Source organism: Chiloscyllium plagiosum, chromosome 44 (assembly GCF_004010195.1).
Source record: "Chiloscyllium plagiosum isolate BGI_BamShark_2017 chromosome 44, ASM401019v2, whole genome shotgun sequence".
NCBI classification, from domain to species: Eukaryota; Metazoa; Chordata; class Chondrichthyes; order Orectolobiformes; family Hemiscylliidae; genus Chiloscyllium; species Chiloscyllium plagiosum.
In genome coordinates this window covers 1200726-1222673 of record NC_057753.1, presented here as the reverse complement: position 1 = coordinate 1222673, position 21948 = coordinate 1200726, and the positions used below count along the sequence as shown (strand labels likewise).

The 21948-nt window shown below is 39.3% G+C and overlaps 1 gene segment (V, D, J or C); it reads left to right on the top strand.

Moving 5' to 3' along the window:
- The first annotated feature begins 3691 nt into the window (after positions 1 to 3691).
- LOC122543745 lies at positions 3692 to 21828 on the top strand. The segment is given in 8 exon segments: positions 3692 to 3787; positions 3914 to 4188; positions 4455 to 4521; positions 15580 to 15900; positions 16726 to 17028; positions 17120 to 17437; positions 20249 to 20569; positions 21105 to 21828. Coding segments are annotated over 8 exon segments (2031 nt in total).
- The last annotated feature ends 120 nt before the right edge of the window (positions 21829 to 21948 follow it).

Sequence of the window (21948 nt, the reverse complement as noted above, 5' to 3'; positions counted from 1 at the left end):
CCAAGAAAGTAAACAGCTTATGAGGTCTTAGGTAATTCTTTAAAAAAAAAACATGAACAATCGAAGTAGCCCAAATGGTTGGGGCTGTATCCCCGTAAACCAAGATATTTAGTTTAAGGTTTTCAGTGCAAGCATTTGCCAGATCTTGAAGCTGGATGCAAGCTGAAGTATACCTTTCCTCATTATTTTCTCCGGATGCTTCTTTCAAAGAAACGATTTTTCTGAATTTTCATTTTGCCAGGGGTGAGTTTATGAAATAATACTGTATTGGAACTGTTACCGTTCATCATCATCTATTATGCCATTAAGTCTTCCTTAGAATTAAGTTAATCAATTTCATCTTTTCCCTGTTGTATTTTTCCATAGTACAAAACTGGTGGTTTTCACAATCACATTACTTCCAGAATGCAACGCTTAGTACTTGCCTTCAAAACATCCAGATGTTAAGGTCTTGACTAGCTTCTTAACGTATTTCAAGGGGGGGATTTTCTCGTCCATAACGAAGTGGTAGAGGTAGGTGGAAATCTAACATTTAAAACACAGTTGGGCAGGTGCATGAATAGTAAACTTTCAGAGGAATATGAGAAACAAACTGGAAAATTGGTGCAGTTCTGTTTAGGATACATGCACAAGTGGACTGAAGGGTCTATTTCCATGTTGTATAAGTCTATGATGTTCTCTGCATGATCGCCACATGCAATAATACTGGATATTCTGCACTGAAGAAAGAGCAAATGTAATACACTTGAGATGTTCAACAGCACCCTCAGCAGCATACTAGTAGAACAGTACTATTAACATTAGTTTTAGTGGGAGTCCATCTGAGGAAATATCACATGAAAATTACAAGACTGGAAAATAATTCCACAGGGACACTACCCTGTCTACGCTAATATGTCTTCTGCCCATCTGCCAAAGTGTATGCATGGCATGTGTTTCTATACTCAGCAACTTCACGAAGGTATTTTTCCTCTACGTATAAAAGGACCCCCTGTCCAGAATTTCATACGTGTTATTGGAAATACAGATTTTCTTTTAGTTTAGATGAGATCACAGTGTGGAAACAGGTCCTTTCGTCCATCAAGTCCACACCAACCCTCTGAAGAATAACCCACCCAACCTCCCGCTGAATAATGTACCTAACATTATGGGCAATTTAACTTGGCCAATTCACCTGGCCTGCACATTTTGGGAATGTGAAGGAAACTCACGCAGACACGGGGCAAATGTGCAAACTCCACAGAGACATTCGCGTGAGATGGGAATCAAACGCAGGACCCTGACATTGTGAGGCAACAGTGCTAACCACTGGGCCACCATGCCATTCTTTGGTCTTTGAGCAATGAAAATAGCAAATTTCATGCATTCCCCATACCGGTACATCCACATGCCAGTCCTCATTATACAGAATCTCTGATATCGGCTTTGAACTCATAATCTTCAAACTCTTGGGTGGATTCGAATTCTGAACTGTCGAAATATGGTATATTATCTTTGATTAATCATTTGTCCTAATTTGTGCTGATTTCATAATTTTTAAAAATTAACTGGAATTTCATGTGTTTATTTTAGAGTTCTATCATGCTTTAAAGGTATTCTCAAAAAATCCTTCCATTTCAAAGCATCAAACGTCTGCTAATTCAAAGGAATAACATTGCTCTTTTGTTTAAAGACGGCAAAATTTCCACAAGTAATCGTGACTTAAAGATTATTGCTCCATTTTATCGTTTTCTCTTTGATTGTTTTTTCCTAAATTGTTAATCAAAATGTGTACTTGAATACATTATTCAAATTTCAGGAGCACTCACTTGAGGTTGACATCCAAATCGCTGAAACAGAGGTCAACAGAGGTTTCCACAGAAGCAAATCCTGCGTGATGTTTCTATCCATTTGTAAACCTGCTGACTATCGTCTCTTGTTTTTGCCTTTACAGTGTTCTGTTCTTTTTGAATCTTTACTCTTCACTTCTGAATTTTGAATTCTTAAAGATCAACATTTATTTTCAGTACTATTTAAATGTTCAAAGACATTCTTAATTTCAATATATATTTCAGACCAGATTATGAAGGGAAGGGAGACACCAAACATGTTTCTATTGTCACGTCTCAGACCAGTTTGGCATTCATAGACACGGCTGGGTGGCCACTCCATTGTCAGAGAGCACTGTGTGTGTGATTTCAATCGGAATTATTCAACTGTGGCCTTTGAGCATGAGTTCGCTGTCTTATCATTGCAGGTGTTCCCGGATAAGAAATTCAAAAATTATCAAGTTAATAAAGAAGGAAATTTAGCACATGTCATCTAGCCTGATGCGTGGAAATTTACTCAATCTACAATGAATTGTTTACTTCATTACTTTACTAATATGTTCACATACACTGGCACCACTCCCCACCTCTTCCTCTGCCACATTGATGACTCCATTGGCCGCACCTCGTGCTCCCGCGAGGAGGATGATCAATTCATCAACTTCACCAACACATTCCACCCTGACCTTACATTTACCAGGACCATCTCTAACACCTTCCTCCCCTTCCTGGACCTCTCCATCTCCATTAATGACGACCGACTTGACACTGACATTTTTTACAAACCCACCGACTCCCACAGCTACCTGGATTACACCTCTTCCCACCCTACCTCTTGCAAAAATGCCATCCCGTATTCCCAATTCCTCCGCCTCCGCCGTATCTGCTCCCAGGAGGAGCAGTTCCACCACAGAACACACCAGATGGCCACCTTCATTAGAGACCGCAATTTCTCTTCCCTCGTGGTTAAAGATGCCCTCCAATGCATCTCATCCACATCCCGCACCTCCGCCCCCAGACCCAACCCCTCCAACCGCAACAAGGACAGAACGCCCCTGGTGCACACCTTCCACCCTACCAACCTTCGCATAAACCAAATCATCCGCCGACATTTCCGCCACCTCCAAACAGACCCCACCACCAGGGATATATTCCCCTCCCCACCCCTCTCCGCCTTCCGCAAAGACCGTTCCCTCCGTGACTACCTGGTCAGGTCCACGCCCCCCTACGACCCACCCCCCCATCCTGGCACTTTCCCCTGCCACCGCAGGAACTGTAAAACCTGTGCCCACACCTCCATCCAAGGCCCTAAAGGAGCCTTCCACATCCATCAAAATTTTACCTGCACATCCACTAATATCATCTACTGTATCCGTTGCTCCCGATGCGGTCTCCTCTACATTGGGAAGACTGGGCGCCTCCTAGCAGAGCGCCTTAGGGAACATCTCACTTCCAGCTCAGCACTGTCCCCATGAGTTGTCCTACCTGCCTATCTTCTTTTCCATCTATCCACTCAACCCTTCTCCTTGACCTATCACCTTCATCCCCTCCCCCACTCACCTATTGTACTCTATGCTACTTTCTCCCCACCTCCACCCTCCTCTAGCTTATCTTTCCACCCTTCAGGCTCTCTGCCTTTATTCCTGATGAAGGGCTTTAGCCAGAAACGTCGATTTTACTGCTCCTCGAATGCTGCCTGAACTGCTGTGCTGTTCTAGCACCACTAATCCAGATGCTTAGTGGGCACCAAACTCAGCCCGTCACAACCCGTGAGCTATAATCAACGTAATTGGTTTCTTCTTCCACACCATGCAAATAAAGACAATCACGTAAGGTTTATAAGGTCGATGCTCTGACACACATGTTTCACAGGATAGATGGTATTGAAATCTGGCTTCGGCTCTGTAAAAGCGTTCTATCTGCTGACGCAGAAAATATGAATATTTTCTTGCTTTCAGTCCTTTTAACCAGGTTACCAAGTCAGTGCTGTTTCTCATAACGATTATTTAACTAAAATCACATTTACGTTACTTAAATGTCCTTGTCTAAAAACTTTCCTATTTATCGACGAATTTCATGCATTAAATATACTTTTCCCCATCCAGATGTATTAACTTCAAGGATTGATCAAAAACCGAGATCAGCAACAAAAACTTCGGGCGAATCTTTAACCATCAACTGCGTCCTAAGAGATGTTAACTACGGATTGTACAGCACAGGCTGGTATTGGACAAAATTGGGCTCAACAAACGAGGAGAGCATATCAACTGGTGAACGATATGTTGAATCAGTAAACGAGGGATTATCGTCCTTTTCTCTGAAAATTAGTGATCTGAGAGTTGAGGACAGTGGCACGTATAGATGTGGAGCATGTGACGATCACAGTAATGAACCTGACGTTCTACTAATGCAAAAACGCCATCAAATCTCCTGAGAAATAAATTGGGCTTGACTTGTCTTTTCAACACTCAACATTCACTTTGAGGCCAGCAAATGTCGCCTAGAATAGCAGAAGACGATTTCAAATGACTGATAGCAATATTTAGCGGCCAAATCCAGAGAAGAGACATTAAGATGATCAGAGCTGCTGTTCGACTTACAGTTATGTGCGACCAATTATTTTTGCAATGGGATATGTCACTGTGACTAACTGGACATAGCTGTCTGTTCTACTACCAAAAAGGGAGTGGCACCGTTCTGACTGTGAACCCTGGTAAGTTTCCTCCCTTACTTAAACTCGCTATGATTTTGCTGATGTCTTGTAAAGGATTATTATTCAGGTTAAACAGGCTCAATTGCATAACTTGCGAAACAGAGCATTTTCCCATAGACTCAGATATTTGTGCTGTGATGTATGTGTCGTAGATTAACCTCAGTTCAGATTTTTCTCAAGGATAAATATATGTTTAAGTATATAACTTAAACTGGAAAAAAGCATATAACAATTTGAACAGATAGCCAACTTAGCATAGAGAACGTAAGATGCATATGTGAGTAGATAATGGAATTAAGTCGTTACAAACGAAACAGCCTACTCAGTTACCCTGAATTAAGGCTTGCCAGTGCGCCACAGATGCATAGAACTTCTAAATCAAACAAGTAATAGAATTTGGCATTGAGGGAGATTTTCTGCAAACTTTTTTTATTGCGTCTAATTTTAAAGTGTTTCAAAAGACAATCTTATTATGTAAAATAATATCGATTGCATTAACATTGTCGCAAGTACATCTGTAGTTCGAAGCTTGTTGTATGCAAGGTTGTGTCGAATATTCGATCATTTTAACGCAACTGTAGTTTCAGTGTAAACTGTCAGTTTAAATTTAAAGTGCATGTTATGCCCATTTGTTCAATATTTGTTGCTTAGAATGCAATAGTTTGCTCATTGGCTCACTCGTTACACTTAGTGTTGTTTGCTTCCTTTCTTTTATTCGAACCAGGCAACCTGTCTGTTCAAAACGTTTTGTCTTGATCTCACGTAACGCCAGAATTTAATCAACACATCAAAATGAGTAGCATCAATGAGTTGAGGTGTGCACAGTGGCATTGTTTTTGCGATGCAGTTACCTTCCTTTTGCATGCTTGGAAACATCAGTTATTAGTGGAGGTGATCTGAGGCGAAATCCACGTAAGTGGTTAACAATTGACAGTGAATGCCAAAACAGAAGTAGGGCTTTGCCTTGGTAACAGTCCCACAGCACGAACCATTCACTCCACTCAAACTGACATCAACTTTTTCAATTTAAACATTCACAGAATAATATGAAAACGAAGAAACTGCCGTTACTGCATCTTTAGGGTGCGCTGAATAATTTCACACTTCAGAGGGTAATGCCCTCTGCAACTGAATATTAAGAACTTCCAGCAGAATGTTGTTAGTGTGATGACAAATTTCCTGAAATTATTAATTAATTTTAACTGACCGTGTTTATGAAAGGTAGCTTAGTTATTTACCTGCAAGCTTTAGTGAACATGAAAACTTAATATTTATGCAATATCACGTTTCCCTACAGTGAAAAACTGACAGCCATATGAATTTTACAACCCCGCTTACATTTATTAACAGGACCATTTTTACCATCACAGTGATCACTTGTTCTACTTGGGAAACATTCTTCTCGGCCAGAGCAACAAGCCTCTGATGCTGGCTGCAAAGGCTATAATATACAGGAAAAAAAATGTTAAAACGTGTTCCAACTTCAAATCTGAATGGAGCCACCTAAGCAAATAACCGTTTGTCATTTTCCCGTAAGGGAAAGTATACAGTGATTTTTACAGGACAGCAAATCAGCTCAACAGAGTGACAACTGATATTAACTCAAAAAAAACCTCCATCTCATACATGGAAATATTAAAAATGTGAGTGACAGAAAACTATTTGGCCATTCGAGCCTGCTGTCATTCAATATGATTCTGGCAGATCATTCAGTTCAGTACCCTCTTTCTCCCTATGCTATGTTATTCATTTAGCCCGAAGAGGTACATCTGAATCCTGTCGAAACAAATAATGTCTTGGCCCAAACTAATTTCTCTCGCAGAAAATCCCATCGGCTCATCATTTGTTCGATAAAAAAAAGAATTCTCTTTATCTTGTTAGAGCTTAAACACTTCTGTGAGCGTTTCCTCATTCCTTTCAACTCCAGTGAATATGCTCCTAACCGAGTCAGTCACTCTTAACAAGTAATACTGCTGTCCCAGGAATTAGTCTGGTCCCCAGTGTTGCCAGAGAGGTCTGAAGGAAAACGGTGAAAAGAAGATTGTACTGAAAAAAAAACGGATATGCAAGATGTCATCACAAAGAGAGAACAATAATTTTTGTTGGGAACATTTCTAGGATACAGGAAAGAATGCAGTGAAACAATCGTTTTTCTCCATTTCTGTGCTTCACGCAACTTGACCACTCATGAAATTGTCTGCCAAAACAGTTACTTCCCCTCGAAATGTATTAATGCCAAAACTGATTCCACTTTTGTATATACGTACCGTTATGTCATTCAGTTAATAGTTGATTAATCATTTGATGGAGTGGTGAACTGATGAAAATCAAGCATGTCAGAAAGGCAAGGTTACATTGATCATGGGAGACTTCAATATGCAGGTGGACTGGGTAAATAATGTTGTTAGTGGATCTAAAGAAAGGGAATTCATGGAATGCTTACAGGATGGCTTTTTGGAACAGCTTGTCATGGAGCCCACAAGAGAGCAGGCTATTCTGGACCTAGTGCTTTGCAATGAACCAGACTCTATAAAAGATCTTAAAGTAAGGGAACCCTTAGGAAGTAGCGACCATAATATGATAGAGTTCAATCTGGAGTATGAAAGGGAGAACGCAAAATCGGATGTAATGGTGTTACAGTTGAATAAAGGTAATTATGAGGGCATGAGAGAGGAACTGACTAAAATAGACTGGAAGCAGAGGCTAACCGGGAAGACAGTAGAGCAAAAATGGCAGGAGTTTGTAGGTAAAATTGAGGACACGTACAGAGGTTCATTCCCAAGAAAAGAAAGATTAACCGGGGAGGGATTAGACAACCTTGGCTGACAAAGGAAGTCAGGAAATGTATTAAAGAAAAAGAGAGATCCTATAAAGTGGCTAAGAACAGTGGGAAATCAGAAGATTGGGAAGGATACAAAAGCAAACAGAGGATAACAAAGAGTGTAATAAGAAAGGAGAGGATCAAATATGAAGATAGGCTAGCCAGTAATATTAGAAATAATAGTAAAAGTTTCTTTCAGGACATAAGAAACAAACGACAGGCAAAAGTAGACATTGGGCCACTCCAAACTGATGCAGGAAGCCTAGTGATGGGAGATAAGGAAATAGCAGGAGAACTTAACAAGTACTTTGCGTCAATTTTCACAGTGGAAGACATGAGTAATATCCCAAAAATTAAAGGGTGTCACGGGGCTGAGTTGAGGGTTGCCATTACGAAAGAGATAGTGCTAGAAAAGTTAAAAAGTCTTAAAATTGATAAATCTCCTGGCCCCGATGGGATACACCCTAGAGTTCTGAGAGAGGTGGCTGAGGAAATAGCAGAGGCATTGATTGAAGCAGCATCATGGAATCTTTCATATCCATTTAAGAGGGCAGAGCGGTCCTCCATCGCAGCTGATAGACAGCTCCTCCAACAATGCAACATTCCTTCAGAAATTCACCAAAGTTTCAGCCGAGATTCGTATGCTCTTGTCATGCAGTGGGGATTATAATTAACTAGCTAAGTGACAGTTTACACATGAGCAAAACAGTTACAGGGTCATGGTGAACAAGAAGGGAAATGGAGTTAATGGGATAGCTCGCCCAAAGAACCAGCACAGAAATCTTTGGATGAGAGGCTTAACTTTACTGTCATTCTACAATTCTATAGTAAATGCTAATGAAGACATGTGTTATCAAGATTCACAGAAATGTGCTTTTCACATGCTTGTCTTGAAAAATGAAACTTTACACATTTTGCCATGGGACATTCGTGCCACACAAATGTCTGGCAATGAGCATCTCCAATAAGAGAAAATCTAACCACTGCGTCTTAATATTCAAAGGTGTTACCATCACTGAATCCCCCACTATCATCATCATGGGGATTTACCATTGACAAGAAATTCAACTGCACTCATCATATAAATACAGTGACTACAGTGAGCAGGTCAGAGACTAGGAATATTGCAGCAGATAACTCAACACCTGACTCCCCAAAAACTGCCTACTATCTAGAAGGCACAAGTTAGGAATGTGATAGAATATTCCCCACTTGACTGGTCACTAAGGAAAAGGTGCTAGGGAAACTTAAAGATCTGAAAGTGAATAAATCACCCGATTGAAAGGACTGCACCCCAGAGTTCTGAAGAAAATAGCTCAGGATATTGTGGAGGCATTGAGGGTGATCTTTCAGGAATCACTGGAATTAGGGAGAGTCCCAGAGGACTGGAACATGGCTAATTTAACACCCCTGGTTAGCAAGGGAGGAATAGACAAAAAAAAACTGCAGATGCTGAAATCTAGAGTAAACATGCAAGATGTTTAACTTTAACGTGAGCAAGTGCGAGGTCTTGCACTTTGGCAAAAATAATAAAAGCATAGACTACTTTCTAAATGGTGAGAACATTAATAAAGCCAAAGCACAAAGGGATCTGGGAGTGCTAGTCGAGGATTCTCTAAAGGTAAACATGCAGGTTGAGTCCGTGATTAAGAAAGCGAATGCAATGTTGTCTCTTATCTCAAGAGGGTTGGAATATAAAAGCAGAGATGTACTACTAAGACTTTATAAAGCTCTGGTTAGGCCCCATTTGGAGTACTGTGTCCAGTTTTGGTCCCCACACCTCAGGAAGGACATACTGGCACTGGAACGTGTCCAGCGGAGATTTACACGGATGATCCCTGGAATGACAGGTCTAACATATGAGGAACGGCTGAGGATACTGGGATTGTATTCGTTGGAGTTTAGAAGATTAAGGGGAGACTTAATAGAGACGTACAAAATAATACATGGCTTGGAAAAGGTGGATGCTAGGAAATTGTTTCCGTTAGACGAGGAGACTAGGACCCGTGGACACAGCCTTAGAATTATAGGGGGTCATTTCAGAACAGAAATGTGGAGGCATTTCTTCAGCCAGAGAGTGGTGGGCCTGTGGAATTCATTGCCACAGAGTGCAGTGGAAGCCGGGACGCTAAATGTCTTCAAGGCCGAGATTGATAGATTCTTGTTGTCTAGAGGAATTAAGGGCTACGGGGAGAACGCTGGTAAGTGGAGCTGAAATGCGCATCAGCCATGATTGAACGGCAGAGTGGACTTGATGGGCCGAATGGCCTAACTTCCACTCCTATGTCTTATGGTCTTATGGTCTAACCGTATTTCCCTGAAATGGCCAACAGCGGTTTTCATGGATAATTTTATACTTGCTTTCTCTCACAGAAAACAGTGCATACCACCAGGGTGTTACTGTCTATGTCAGTTGCATTCAAAGTGAAATTATATATATATTTAATTTTCGAAATTGCCCAGAAATGTGAATTTAATACCTACATCAATGATCTTGCAGCTAATTACTTTCACTGTTTCCAAATTGTTATTTCATTACTATTTCTGTCAGTATTTAAAGAGCTCTATCATTTTTACCAGTCGTCTTAGCTTTTTTTACTGTAATACATCACTTTTTCTTTGAATTTGGCATTCTTTAGTGGCAATTCCTTTCCTTTTCACCAATGCCAGAGTATGCTGCTGATATTATAAACATTCTGTGTCTGAAATATATCTGTTTCGCTGGTTTTGAAGTAAAACTTTCCCATGGGATGAGGGCGTCATAAGTAGGGTACAATTTATTTCCAGTCCAACAAATTTACGACGCAAAGGTACTCTGGCACAAATTTGCCAACGTACTTCAGAATTATTTAGCAATACGTATTTTAGTTATTTGCAAATTAGACCAAGCACGTTCTCTATTTTGGCATGTAATTTAAAAACAAAATCAATTACAACCTCCTGCTACTCATTAACTCTATGATACCTTTGATGTTTCTCATATTACTGAGAAATGGTCTAAGCGTCGCCTCTGATGTTTCATAAACATATTTTTAATAGATCCGATTATGGAACATCCAACATGCATGCATCATTCAGGTTTCAATTCAGCGAAGAGGGATGTAAATCTCGCATGACCTTCGTCTATCTGAAAAATAACAGCCAAATATTTGTGTTCATTTTCTCTTGTGATAAATGACATCATTTTTCCCGTAATTACGTGCAGTCCAGATATACTAATCTCAAACGATTCATCCATTATGATGCCATGATGCCGCTGCACCTGAGCATTCTGAAATCTGACACAATTTCGATTTTTTTTCTCTATTCCTCAGGTCAAATGGGTTTTCTTTATCAATTTCCCACAATGTGCTGAAGTTTCCATTGTATTCCCCATATCCGTTATAATATTTTTGTCATATTTTTGTGCCCGCTGATGACTTAATGATCCTTCTATTTTTGTGAGTTCAGTAACTTTGGCAAGTGGACCGTAGACGTCTTCCTCTAAGACGCAAGTGGCAAAATAGTTGCACTCCATTTCCAATCTTAAAATGACTCATTCACACCTGTTACTCTTCTGTCTGTTTTACTATTATACCTCTTCGGTCTTCATCAACTTAGATGAAGTATTTTATTGAATGTCTTCTGAAAATCAACATACACAGCAACCATCAATTGTAAGGTTAACCTGATCACCCAGGAGACTTTTCAAATCTGATTTCCCTTTCTCAAAATCATGTGTATTATATTCACACTGATTTGCTTGAAATTATCCAATGCATCTGGAGTATAATGCATCATTTTGGTCAACAATAGTTTGCAACATTTTGGTATGACAGCTTTTGAACTGACTTGTCTGTCATTTCTTACTCGCTGTCTACTCCATTTTCCAATAAAGTTGAAAAATGATCAATCTTGCAATCTAAAGGTCTTTCAGAATCAAGAATATCATGTAACAGTAAAGTCAAAAAGTCAGTTATTTCACGAGCATTTTCTGTTCAGACACTGGGATGATGCCATGAGGATACTGGCAGGTGTCAGTCGCAGCTGCATCTATTTACTCAGGACAATTTCTCTTGTGCATGTCACTTCCCTGCTTCTGTTCTCCGCTGATTTGCTGATTTATAGCTGTCTCTCAGATTTTTATTTGCATTCTGCTTCTTGAAAACCAGTGAAATAACTGTTCTGTTCGTTTTCCTTCTCCCTTATTTTAAAATAATAATTTCTATTTATGTCTCATTTTCTATGTGGATAGTGCTCGCTTTGTTAATCTCTTTGCTTTTCAAAATACCTAGAGGAAATCTTTATCTGATTATTTCCTATCAAACTCTAATATATTGCTTCTTGGTAATTTTCTGATCATTCACTTGAGCAAATTTAGATAGTTTGCGTATTTTTCTGACTTGCCATCTGTCTTTGCATAATCATGTCAATTTTGATTCATTAAATTGTCTTTAACCTCTCTAGTTACGCATAAATGGCGGGTTCATCCTGAAATTGGTCCATGAAGGCTGATATCTCATCACGAAGTCAACCCTTATTTACACGTTCATACAATATGACACTGACTCAGCTAGCTTACAGCCAGCTGCTAGAGTGAGCAGAATCCTGAACACTCGTATTTATATCTGTCATCTGGGTCTCCCTGGTTGTGCAAGGTTAATAATCCTAAACAGGAAACTCACATTCAATAGCATCGACTTTTCTGGCAACATTCCAATCACTGCACTCACCTTGGAATTTTCTTACTTTTTGGGATGGATCAAATTTATGCAAACTTAAATGTGTCCCAAAGATCTGATGTTCAATTTTTTGACTGTCAATGCACATCAGCCTATTCTCTTCCATTCTGTGATAATATTTTTCATCGTTTTGTTTTAACAGCTGTTTCACAGTCGGCTCTGTCTCCCTGAAATTGAATGCAAGATACACCGTCATTGTTACTTATGTAAAGGGGTATGTGCATGTGTGAGTGGCTGGGGTGGTTGGGGGCGGCCAGTCTACAGTACGTGGTCATGTGTTAATCCTATCCCATTCCATCATTCAGGCTCACTGTAAGTCCAGAATATGCAGTTCGAAGAAACTGTCTCAAAAACATTGTGCCAGCTCCATATTAAGGCATAACATTGCATATCTGTCTTTTCCAGTTACTATATAGATAAAATCTCCCATAATGTTTGGTGCGATGTTCTGCAAACTCTCTTTTCTTTTCCTTTTGTCTCCCCTGAACGTTTAGTTATTGATAGGTGACTTGAACATCACTCCCATAAATAACTACTCAACTTGAGCAATTCTAAACTTTACTCAAATTCATTTCACATGCTGCATCCCCGAAATGAGGTCACACTTCCATAAAATAAGAACAGCAAATTCTAGGAAACCCAACAGTTCCAGCAACAAATGTGGAGAAAGAAACATAATTTATGTTTCCAGTCCGATATGTCTCTGTGAAACATCTTTCTCTCGTGCAAATCTCATTGTGAATTAACTACAACCTAGTTTCCTGTCATTCCGATGTCACCTGTATCCAACCAATTCTTGTCACCCTGCAGGAAGTTTAGTGGTGAAGGCCAAGAGTAGTTTTGTAAACTCTTAGCCTTGTCATATACTGAGTATCAACGCAACCGGAATTAATTTCAATTCGAACTGTTGCAGCTGCGATACTTGCAGCAAAATGTCAGAAAATCATTGTTTTCACACTGCAGGAAGGAGAGGACATAAACATTTGCATGAGATTTGCGGCTGGATTAAATTGCTATGCAGGTGTACGGTGTTAGACAGACTGATGAAGGCAGCCATCACCATGGAAGGTACTATAAAATGTTGATATGAGACTTTGGTACGAAAATAATGCAGAACCTGTTGAAGTTGTCTTTGCGGGAGATCATGAACAGTGTTCAGCTGTGAAAGTACCGATCAACATGTTAACCGACGTTCAAGAAGTGGTTTGATAGGCTGCCATTGTGTTGTATGATTGATAGAATATCACATTTGATATTTTCTCATGTGATGTATGACGTGACTGCTGCTGCAGCGATGGAGTTTGGGGATTAACAAAAAAACAGATTGGATCAGTACAGAAACCAGGACGGTGTTCATCTCACGGCATTGTCGAAGTACCAGTATGGCTGGCTTGATTTGAACACACGGATGAGGAAATTAGCTATAAAATATCGCCTGTCTTAGAGGTACTGGATTGATTGGTGAATAAGAAATGGTGCTACCTTGGTTCTGGGAAATACAGTTCGGACTAATTGAACTAGTTGAAGTTGAAGATTGGATACCAGTGTAGAAAATGATGGAGTAGTTGAGGATATACTTGGGGGGAAATTGTAGCCGCTCAGCTAAGGCACTTGTGAGACAGGGGTTGCTTTGCAGGAACAAGCACCATGATCTTGCTGATGGCTCCTATAAGACGTCTGGTGCACAGTACAGTCTGAAAATTGAATCCCAGACTGTTAACCGTTCGGCCCAGATTTTCGTTTCGTTGAGGGAACAAGAAAATGTGGTCTGGTTCCTTAACAAGAATGTTTTAAATTTATGAGAGCAAATCAAAAACAGAATGGGAAGAAACTCATTTGTGTATTGGGAAACCAATGCATTTTTTAAAATTTCCATCTGCATGAAGGGTGGTATTAAGTGATCTACATTATGTTGGAGTTGCATGTTTCAGACAACGAACTTCATTCCAAGGGCAGCGTCGCTCACAGTACCACTCTGTGTTCATTTTAGAGAAGCTAAACGAGAACCATTTTGAAAACGATCTATGTGAAAAGCATTAGAATATTTCCGCTGTGTACCGGTCGTGAAATGTGCATTTCCAATCCTCAGTGATCATCTATCAACAGTGAGACGGTTCGAGGATGGGGAATTAACCTATGTGTTTTGCCAATTTAACCAATAGTTGGCGTAGTAGAGATGTTTACTTCAACAAGAGACATTTTGCTCCCTCTCAGCTACGTGAACAAAAACTCAAGATTTCGTTATTCGATGTGCACATACGTTTCTGTTGATTTATCATAACTCAAGTTACACGTTCTTTTTCAGAAATGCCTGCCCAAAACTATTTCCAGATAACTCTATGCGATCAAATTTCTCCATAAACTGGAAATGTAAAACCGATTATCGCCAAATATCATCAACATCTTGAAGATGGATAAAGTCTTCAACAAAAAGACATTCTTTAATAAGTGCACAAATAAATTAAAGAAAGGAGAAGAGGTTTATGAGGGAGTATTACTGAACCTCAGGTTTAGGGGCAAGAAGCAAAGTTGTCGATTTTGGGCCAGTTATAATTCGGAATTCTCCAGAGGCTAGTATTAGATGAATACATATTTCTCAGATGACTTGAGCTGGAGGAAATTTTAGAGATAAAGTTGAGTGAATCCATTGAGAAATTGAGGACTGAAAAGCAATTTTGAAAGTGAGGCATGGTTTGACACGGCAAAAGTTAGGTCACAAAGGACAGAGGTGATACAGAATGAATACTTCGTATGCGATTAAGACACTGGGAGCAGAGGTTTTGAAACGCCAAATTCGGAAAGTAGGAGGTTGGCCAGGAATGCATTTTCCAGTTTGCACAAATTCATGAGTTATTGTTTAAATAGCAGATGAGCTGAGTAACAGAAAACAGTGAATTTATAGATATGCAAACAGGGAGTGTCCAAATAGTGGAGATAAAGGTGTGACCTTACAGCTGTTTATAAAATCATGAAAAACACAGATAAGGTAAATGGCGAAGGCCTTTTCCCCTAGGATAATGGAGTTCAAACCTAGAGGGAATAGGTTTAAGGTGACATTGAAAAGGTTTAAAAGGGACCGAAGCCACACCTTTGTTTTTTTGCACAGAATGTGGTTGGTTTCTGGAATCTACTGCCGAAGAAATTGTATAGACAGTTATAAAATTTAAAAGGCGTTTGGAAGGGTACAATAAATTGAAAGGTTTGAAGAGTTATAGGCCAAACATCGGCATATTGAACTGGTCAAGTTTAAGAAATCCGTTTGGCATGGATGACTTAGACCACACGGTCTATATCCATGTTATGTGACTCTCTGCAGTTTGGAGCTCAGCTCACAGTTAAAGATGAGGCAAACGCTGTGAACCATATCTTTCAGCAACATGACATAATGACACAACAACATGATAAAATCATATGTTTTATGTAATATCTGAGAGTTATCGATTGAATGGGACATTACAGAAACAGTCCAATCGAAAGTACAAAAGAGAGTAAGTCTCATTTTTTTTGTAATTTTAGGACTACAGCCTACTGCACCAGTCATCAGTCTATTTTATTCTGCAACTGAAGAAAAGAGAGCAAACGGATTTGTACATTTGATTTGTATAATCAGCAGATACTATCCTAAAAACATTGTGGTCAGTTGGCAGAAGAACAAAAATGTCATCAGTTCTGGTTTTACAACTACATCCCCAATGAAAACATCGACCGATGACTTCAGCTCTACAAGTTTACTTAAAGTATCCCAGCAGGAATGGAACAGCGGCTCTATGTACAGCTGTCATGTTTTTCATTCTGCAACTAACAGTAATCAGAGAAAAGAAGTTAGATCAACATCCGGTAAGAAAATTAAATGTACTCACAAGCTCACAATCATAAAAGATAGTCATATTCATAATCAGATGGAATATTATACTGGTAGTCTGTATATGAGAGTGAAGCATTCTTGAACTAGTGGCAGTGAGTGATATCAATAACAATTTATAGTGCAGGGATTTCTTGGACAGAATTTTAGTGACTTGTCAGCGATAATGATCTCAATTGTCGTCTGCACTTAAATTCATTGAGCATCGCAGTGTGGTAAATTTTCTGTCTCTCAATGTCAATCTTCCTTTTTATCAATCTCTTTGTTACTGTCAGTCTTGCTCTGTCTCTGTTTATCCATCCGTCTGTATGTTTCCACCGATTTCTCTTGTTCTTCGTTTTCTGTGTTTTCCATTGTCCATATCGAAAATAATTCTTCCTTTACCTTCCCGTCACTGTAGATATTAATCATTGTTGTGCATCATTCATTGTTACTCCATGTGCTTGTCTTTCTGCTTGCATCGGTCGCTCTCCATGCCTCCTTCTCTAGTCTTTTTGATACTGTCTGACACTCACCCTCTCTCTGGTTATTTTCTTCGGTATGTCACTCTCATTCTCTCAATGACAATCTTTCTGCGTACATCTCACTTTCTCAGTCTGTCTGTCTTTACCTCGCTCTCTCCCTAATTATCACTCACTTCATATGTGATGCAAGTCAATAACCATGGAGAAAACAGTCGTGTTTCAAGTTCAATACATATCAGTGAGAGAAATAGGTATATTTTCGAATCTCTTGTAACTTTCGCAGTTACATTATTGGAACATGATCCAAAATCTGAATTTCTGATTCATCACTAACAGAGATTGCTGTGCTGCTAAGGAATCCATTGGTTGAAGAAATCTGGATCAATAAAACTGCCACTCTGGTTTGTGAAGTGCTCTCTACACTTTCTGCTGGGGTAGTCATCTCTTGGATGGTGGATGGGAAGGTAAGGAATTATGGTGTTAAAATCGAAGCAGCTAAAATGGAAGGAAACCAATATCTGACCATCAGCCGCTTGACCAGCAGCATGGAAGAGTGGCAGAGTGGGACGGAATACATATGCTCCGCAAAACAGAATCAGTCATCGACCCCAGTATCAAAACGAACAGGAAAACAAAGAGGTTGGTTACGAAAAGGAAATGTTTTTATATGTCGTTTTATTAACGAATGGCCATAAACGAAAAATTAATATTCTCTATAATTCTATTACAGTTGTACCAATTAAGCCAAATCTCCACGTATTTCCCCCGTCACCAGAAGAGATTCAAAACACCAGCTCTGCCACTCTAACATGTTTGATAAGAGGATTCTATCCTGATAGTATAAGTATTTCTTGGGAGAAAGACGGGGCTTCTGTGAGCGCAAACATCACCAATTTTCCCACTGCTCTGGAACAGGATCTGACTTTCAGTGCAAGGAGCCTCCTCATTTTATCTGCAGTAGAATGGAACAGTGGAGCAAAATACACCTGCACTGTCTCGCATCCACCTTCCCAATCCATTGTGAAAAGGGTTATCAGAAACCATAATGGTAAGAACTGTTCCTCAGTAATTATTCTCACAAATAATGCTTTGTGTCAAATGTCGACACTAGATGAAACTGTGATCGAATGTTCAAAGATTCAGAAAACTTTAAAATGCACGACAACTCCTTGAAAAAAAAAGTTTAACACAGACCAGGCAGGCAGTTGGTAGACCGTGGAATAAATGATATCCAAGTGCTCCACTTCAACCAGTGTGAGAACCGTTGATATAACAGATACAAGGATCCATTTCCTACAGCATTGGTAACGACCTGGCAGGTTTGAGTTCGAGTGTCATCGGCTCCAGAGTTGTGTAATAACTTTTCTAAATAGGTTGATGAGAAAAGTTAGGATTTTTTTTAAATTCTTCATTGCACAATTAACTCTTGAAGGTATGATACCTTCAGACAACAGTTAATGATGACAAATGGAAGAATGCTGCCAACTAATGTTTCATAATCCTGCTTTCGGTCCAGCATGAGTGATTGCTGACTTCAACTGAGAGGTACGAATAAATACAACCTGATCAGTTGCCCAAGTGTGGAGCTCAAGTATGTGAATTATCTTGTATATTTCAAGGACTCTATTCTTCAGTACCGTTCTCATTAGACGTCGCCAGAATAGACAGATAACTGTGCCAACCATTAGTGGCCTTAAAGCAGTGAATAGTAACGCCCAAAACTTTGAACACTGATCTATGGTACATGGGTTTGTGATTAAGGGAGTAGATTAATGGGCTGAAATATCTCTCTGGTCATTCATCTGCCGACAATTACTGTGTAAATTTGGATGGAACACTAGCTGACGTGACTGAAGGGTGCAAACAAATCTCATCAACAACGGGAAACAGCAAAGAAGCAACCGAGCAAATATTGTTGATGGACTCAGTCAAAAATGTTTCGCATGAGGAATTCCGTTTGGTGAGCATCCATGCACAGAAATAGCAAACTGCTGAAAGTCCAAGCGTTGACTTAGCTCCGCAGATTATTCTTAGCAAGCTATATTAGAATAGATGCACGTGAGTTACATACAGTCCCTTTGTTTCATTTTCCATCCGAGGTGGTTTGATGGAACTGAAAGTAATTATGCTCCTGCGAAGGGCATGACTGAGTGGAAGTCATATGAATTTGCTGTAGAATAGGCTGCATACGTACATTTCAATTTTCCTGTGGATTGTTAATACTGAGCAGTTAAGATAAAATTCCTCAATGAAGTTTATAAACCACCCACGTTTGTGTATCACGGTTAAATCTCGCATTTCTTTCCACGATGATGCAAGAATGTCACATGAAACGTGATACATGTGGGAGTTGTTTTAAGTTTAGAACGCTGAGGCTTAAAACTATCACACTAACACGAAACATACTGACATTGTTTGCTTTAAAAAGTCATTAAAACCTTCGATTTCTCTTTTAGCAAGAGGACATGATTAATTTTATTGCAATCAGTTTTCTCACAATCCCATTCTCCTCCTAACACTTAGTTTTACGACTGAAAGGATAGAAAGTTTTAAAGAAGAAACTATCACTCGGACACTTCAGATGGAACTGATCTTGGAACATGCAATACTGCCCACTTATTTAATGAAAACATGATAATATAGCCTATGTTCATGTTGCCAATCCACAAATTCACGTTAATTGTCTCCCTGATTACATACTGAGGAAATGGACGTGATTAACTCAGGACTGCCCGCAGACAAGCAAATATTCAGTCTTCGAGTTTCGAATGCAAAACAGAAATACTAATCAATATGGAAATAGTTTCAGCAATTTTCTCCCCACCTATTCAACATTACTGCGGCACTGGCATCATTCCAAAAATGCATACGTTTTACTGTATGCATACAACCTAAAACACTGCGATTGAGATTGCAGAAGAGAACATTTGTCCTCTCAAGAGATTTTGGAATTTTCAGAGTTAACCAGTTAGGCTAATAGAATTAAAATTGTAAGTTTTAAGTTAACAAGACAAGAAAAACATCTAAGGATCTTCTTTACATTTATATTTTCTGTCATCCATAAAGGAATTAACTATATTTGTATTAAGAGCGACCATCTTGCGTTAAGAAACCTAAAAGCATGTTTTCCGATGTCTTTTATGTCCCTTTAAAGTTATCACAATACTGACAACTATTAGTTTTAGCTGTTCCCAGTATCAACGTTGAGCTGTCAAAGTTTTGTATGTAGAATATTCCAGATTTCTTAACTTCACACTCTTCAAAGAATAGTTCATGTGTCACAATCTTCAGACTGTTCTTTACAAGGCGTGCATTGTGTAGCAAGTATCACATTTTTGTCGGTAATAGATTTTCCTGAATAAATAGGACATCAAACGTCGGGTCAAAGAACGCAACAAAAAATCAAGGTGTCGGTTGACACTAGGACAACATCTCCATACACAGTAAAAATAAATAGAGCACTGGAATATGGGACATTTATAAGACCTTTTCCTAATCTGATATTATAATCTGTCAAATGCAAGACATGCAGTATAAACTAGCTTCCAGCATCAGAAATTGCAATAGGTAAATGTGCAGCACCAGAACGGAAGCAATCAGGTCCCATTATATGCAAGACACAGCAATTTCGAAATATACAGTAATAGATTACAAATATTAATGAAGGTACATTCCTTGCAGTGAGGGCGAATAGAAACGTCAAGTTCAAGCGAACCAAACATCTAATTATCTAAGCTGAAACAAACTAAGTAGGCAGTTAACAGATTGCCATAAATAAAACATTCCCCAACTCATGTCATATTTTTGAACTGATTTCAACAATGCAGACTGAAAATAGTGAATTCCTTATTCTTTTCAGATGAATGCAGATTTCCAGACATTTCTGTCAATCTACTGAAGCCTTCATTTGAAGAGATTTGGAAAGAAATGACAGCGACCATTGCATGCAAAATAGTTTATAGTGACTTAGAAAATATCAACGTTTTCTGGCAAGTGAACGGGACTGAGAGAGTGGAAGGGGTCGAGACGCAGAATCCCGAGCGGATTGGAAGTAAATCCACCATTGTGAGCATACTTAAAATAATGGCATCAGAGTGGGACAGTGGTGCCGAATATGTTTGCTTGGTAGAAGACAGTGAATTACCAACACCAGTGAAAGCCACTATCAAGAAGACAATTGGTAAGTGGAGATCATACTGCAATATGAGCAAAATACCGACGAAAGTCAGAAGTCAGAAGTGAAAAAAAGGTGCTGGAGTAACTGAGCAGGACTGGGACAATCAGTGGAAAGACAAAGAGGGTGAACATTTCCAGTCCAGCATGGTCTCCTTCCAAAAGACCTATTTTTGTTACTAACGAGAAAAGACTGGATATTGAGTGATTGAATGATTAAATAAATTATCGATTCATTAAATTTCTACATTAACTGGTCAGTTGGCTGGTAGTCTGGAATCCTACTGTTCTGCAAAAGTATAATGATGAATGTAAAGACCGATATGTAGATCAATCATTTGCACTCCGAGAGTGGCAGACATTTCAAAATCTGTGACTGTCTCCAAGTTTTTTTTAAGGGACAGGAAATGTTCTAGCATTCAGAGATATTTGCGCAGTCTTGCAGACAGGAAATATTTTATAAACCACTTGCATTACTAACAAAGAACTTGCGATGTAGTTATAAGATGAGCTCAGTTAAATGAATATTGTTCTCTTTACAGTCAGTGAATTCCATCCTCCTAAGGTTTATCTCCTGCATCCGTCGATGGAGGAGATTGATACTGAGAATTCGGCTACTCTGGTGTGTTTAGCCACCGGCTTTTACCCAGATGAGATTTACATTGGTTGGATGGCTAATGACACCCTTCTGGATTCCAGCTACCGGACCCAATCAGAAAGCGAGAAGAGGAATGGTTCCAGTTTCATCACCAGCGGATTGAGACTCACAGCAGCGGAATGGAACAGTGACACCACTTACTCCTGCTTAGTGGGCCACCCATCCCTCAGCCGGGATTTAATCAGAAGTACAAATAAATCTCACGGTAAACCGACATTTGTTAATGTTTCAGTCATACTAAGTGACACTATTAAATCCTGCATTTAGACTGCCGTGGTATACTATTTGCTTTCCATAAACAGCTAAATGTCATGATGTCAATAACTGTTGAAGGAACCAATCCAATGCATTTTCAATTCACTGTATGGTGCAGTCACATTCTTGATACTAAAAACTTTTGGACATAAGAGATTAGTCATTATTTCAAATTTTATCTGTCAATTAAGGATAATTGTGTTTAGAATCTGAAATGCAAGGACAACTTTGTCTTGTCAGTGTAATTGTTCTGAAGATTGCTTGAAGCATTTCACATCGTTATTAGAAGGAATAGAAATTATGCTTGCGTCTGTATGTGGCTCTGATAATTACAATAAACGCAGAATGAAAACTTTTTGACTTACTTATTCTTGGTTTCTATGCATAGCGTTTTAACAAGGATGATGCAGCCTTTGATTAAAATGCATGTGATATCCTCTTCTGATATGGCAGCCAGCAGCCTGCTGACATGT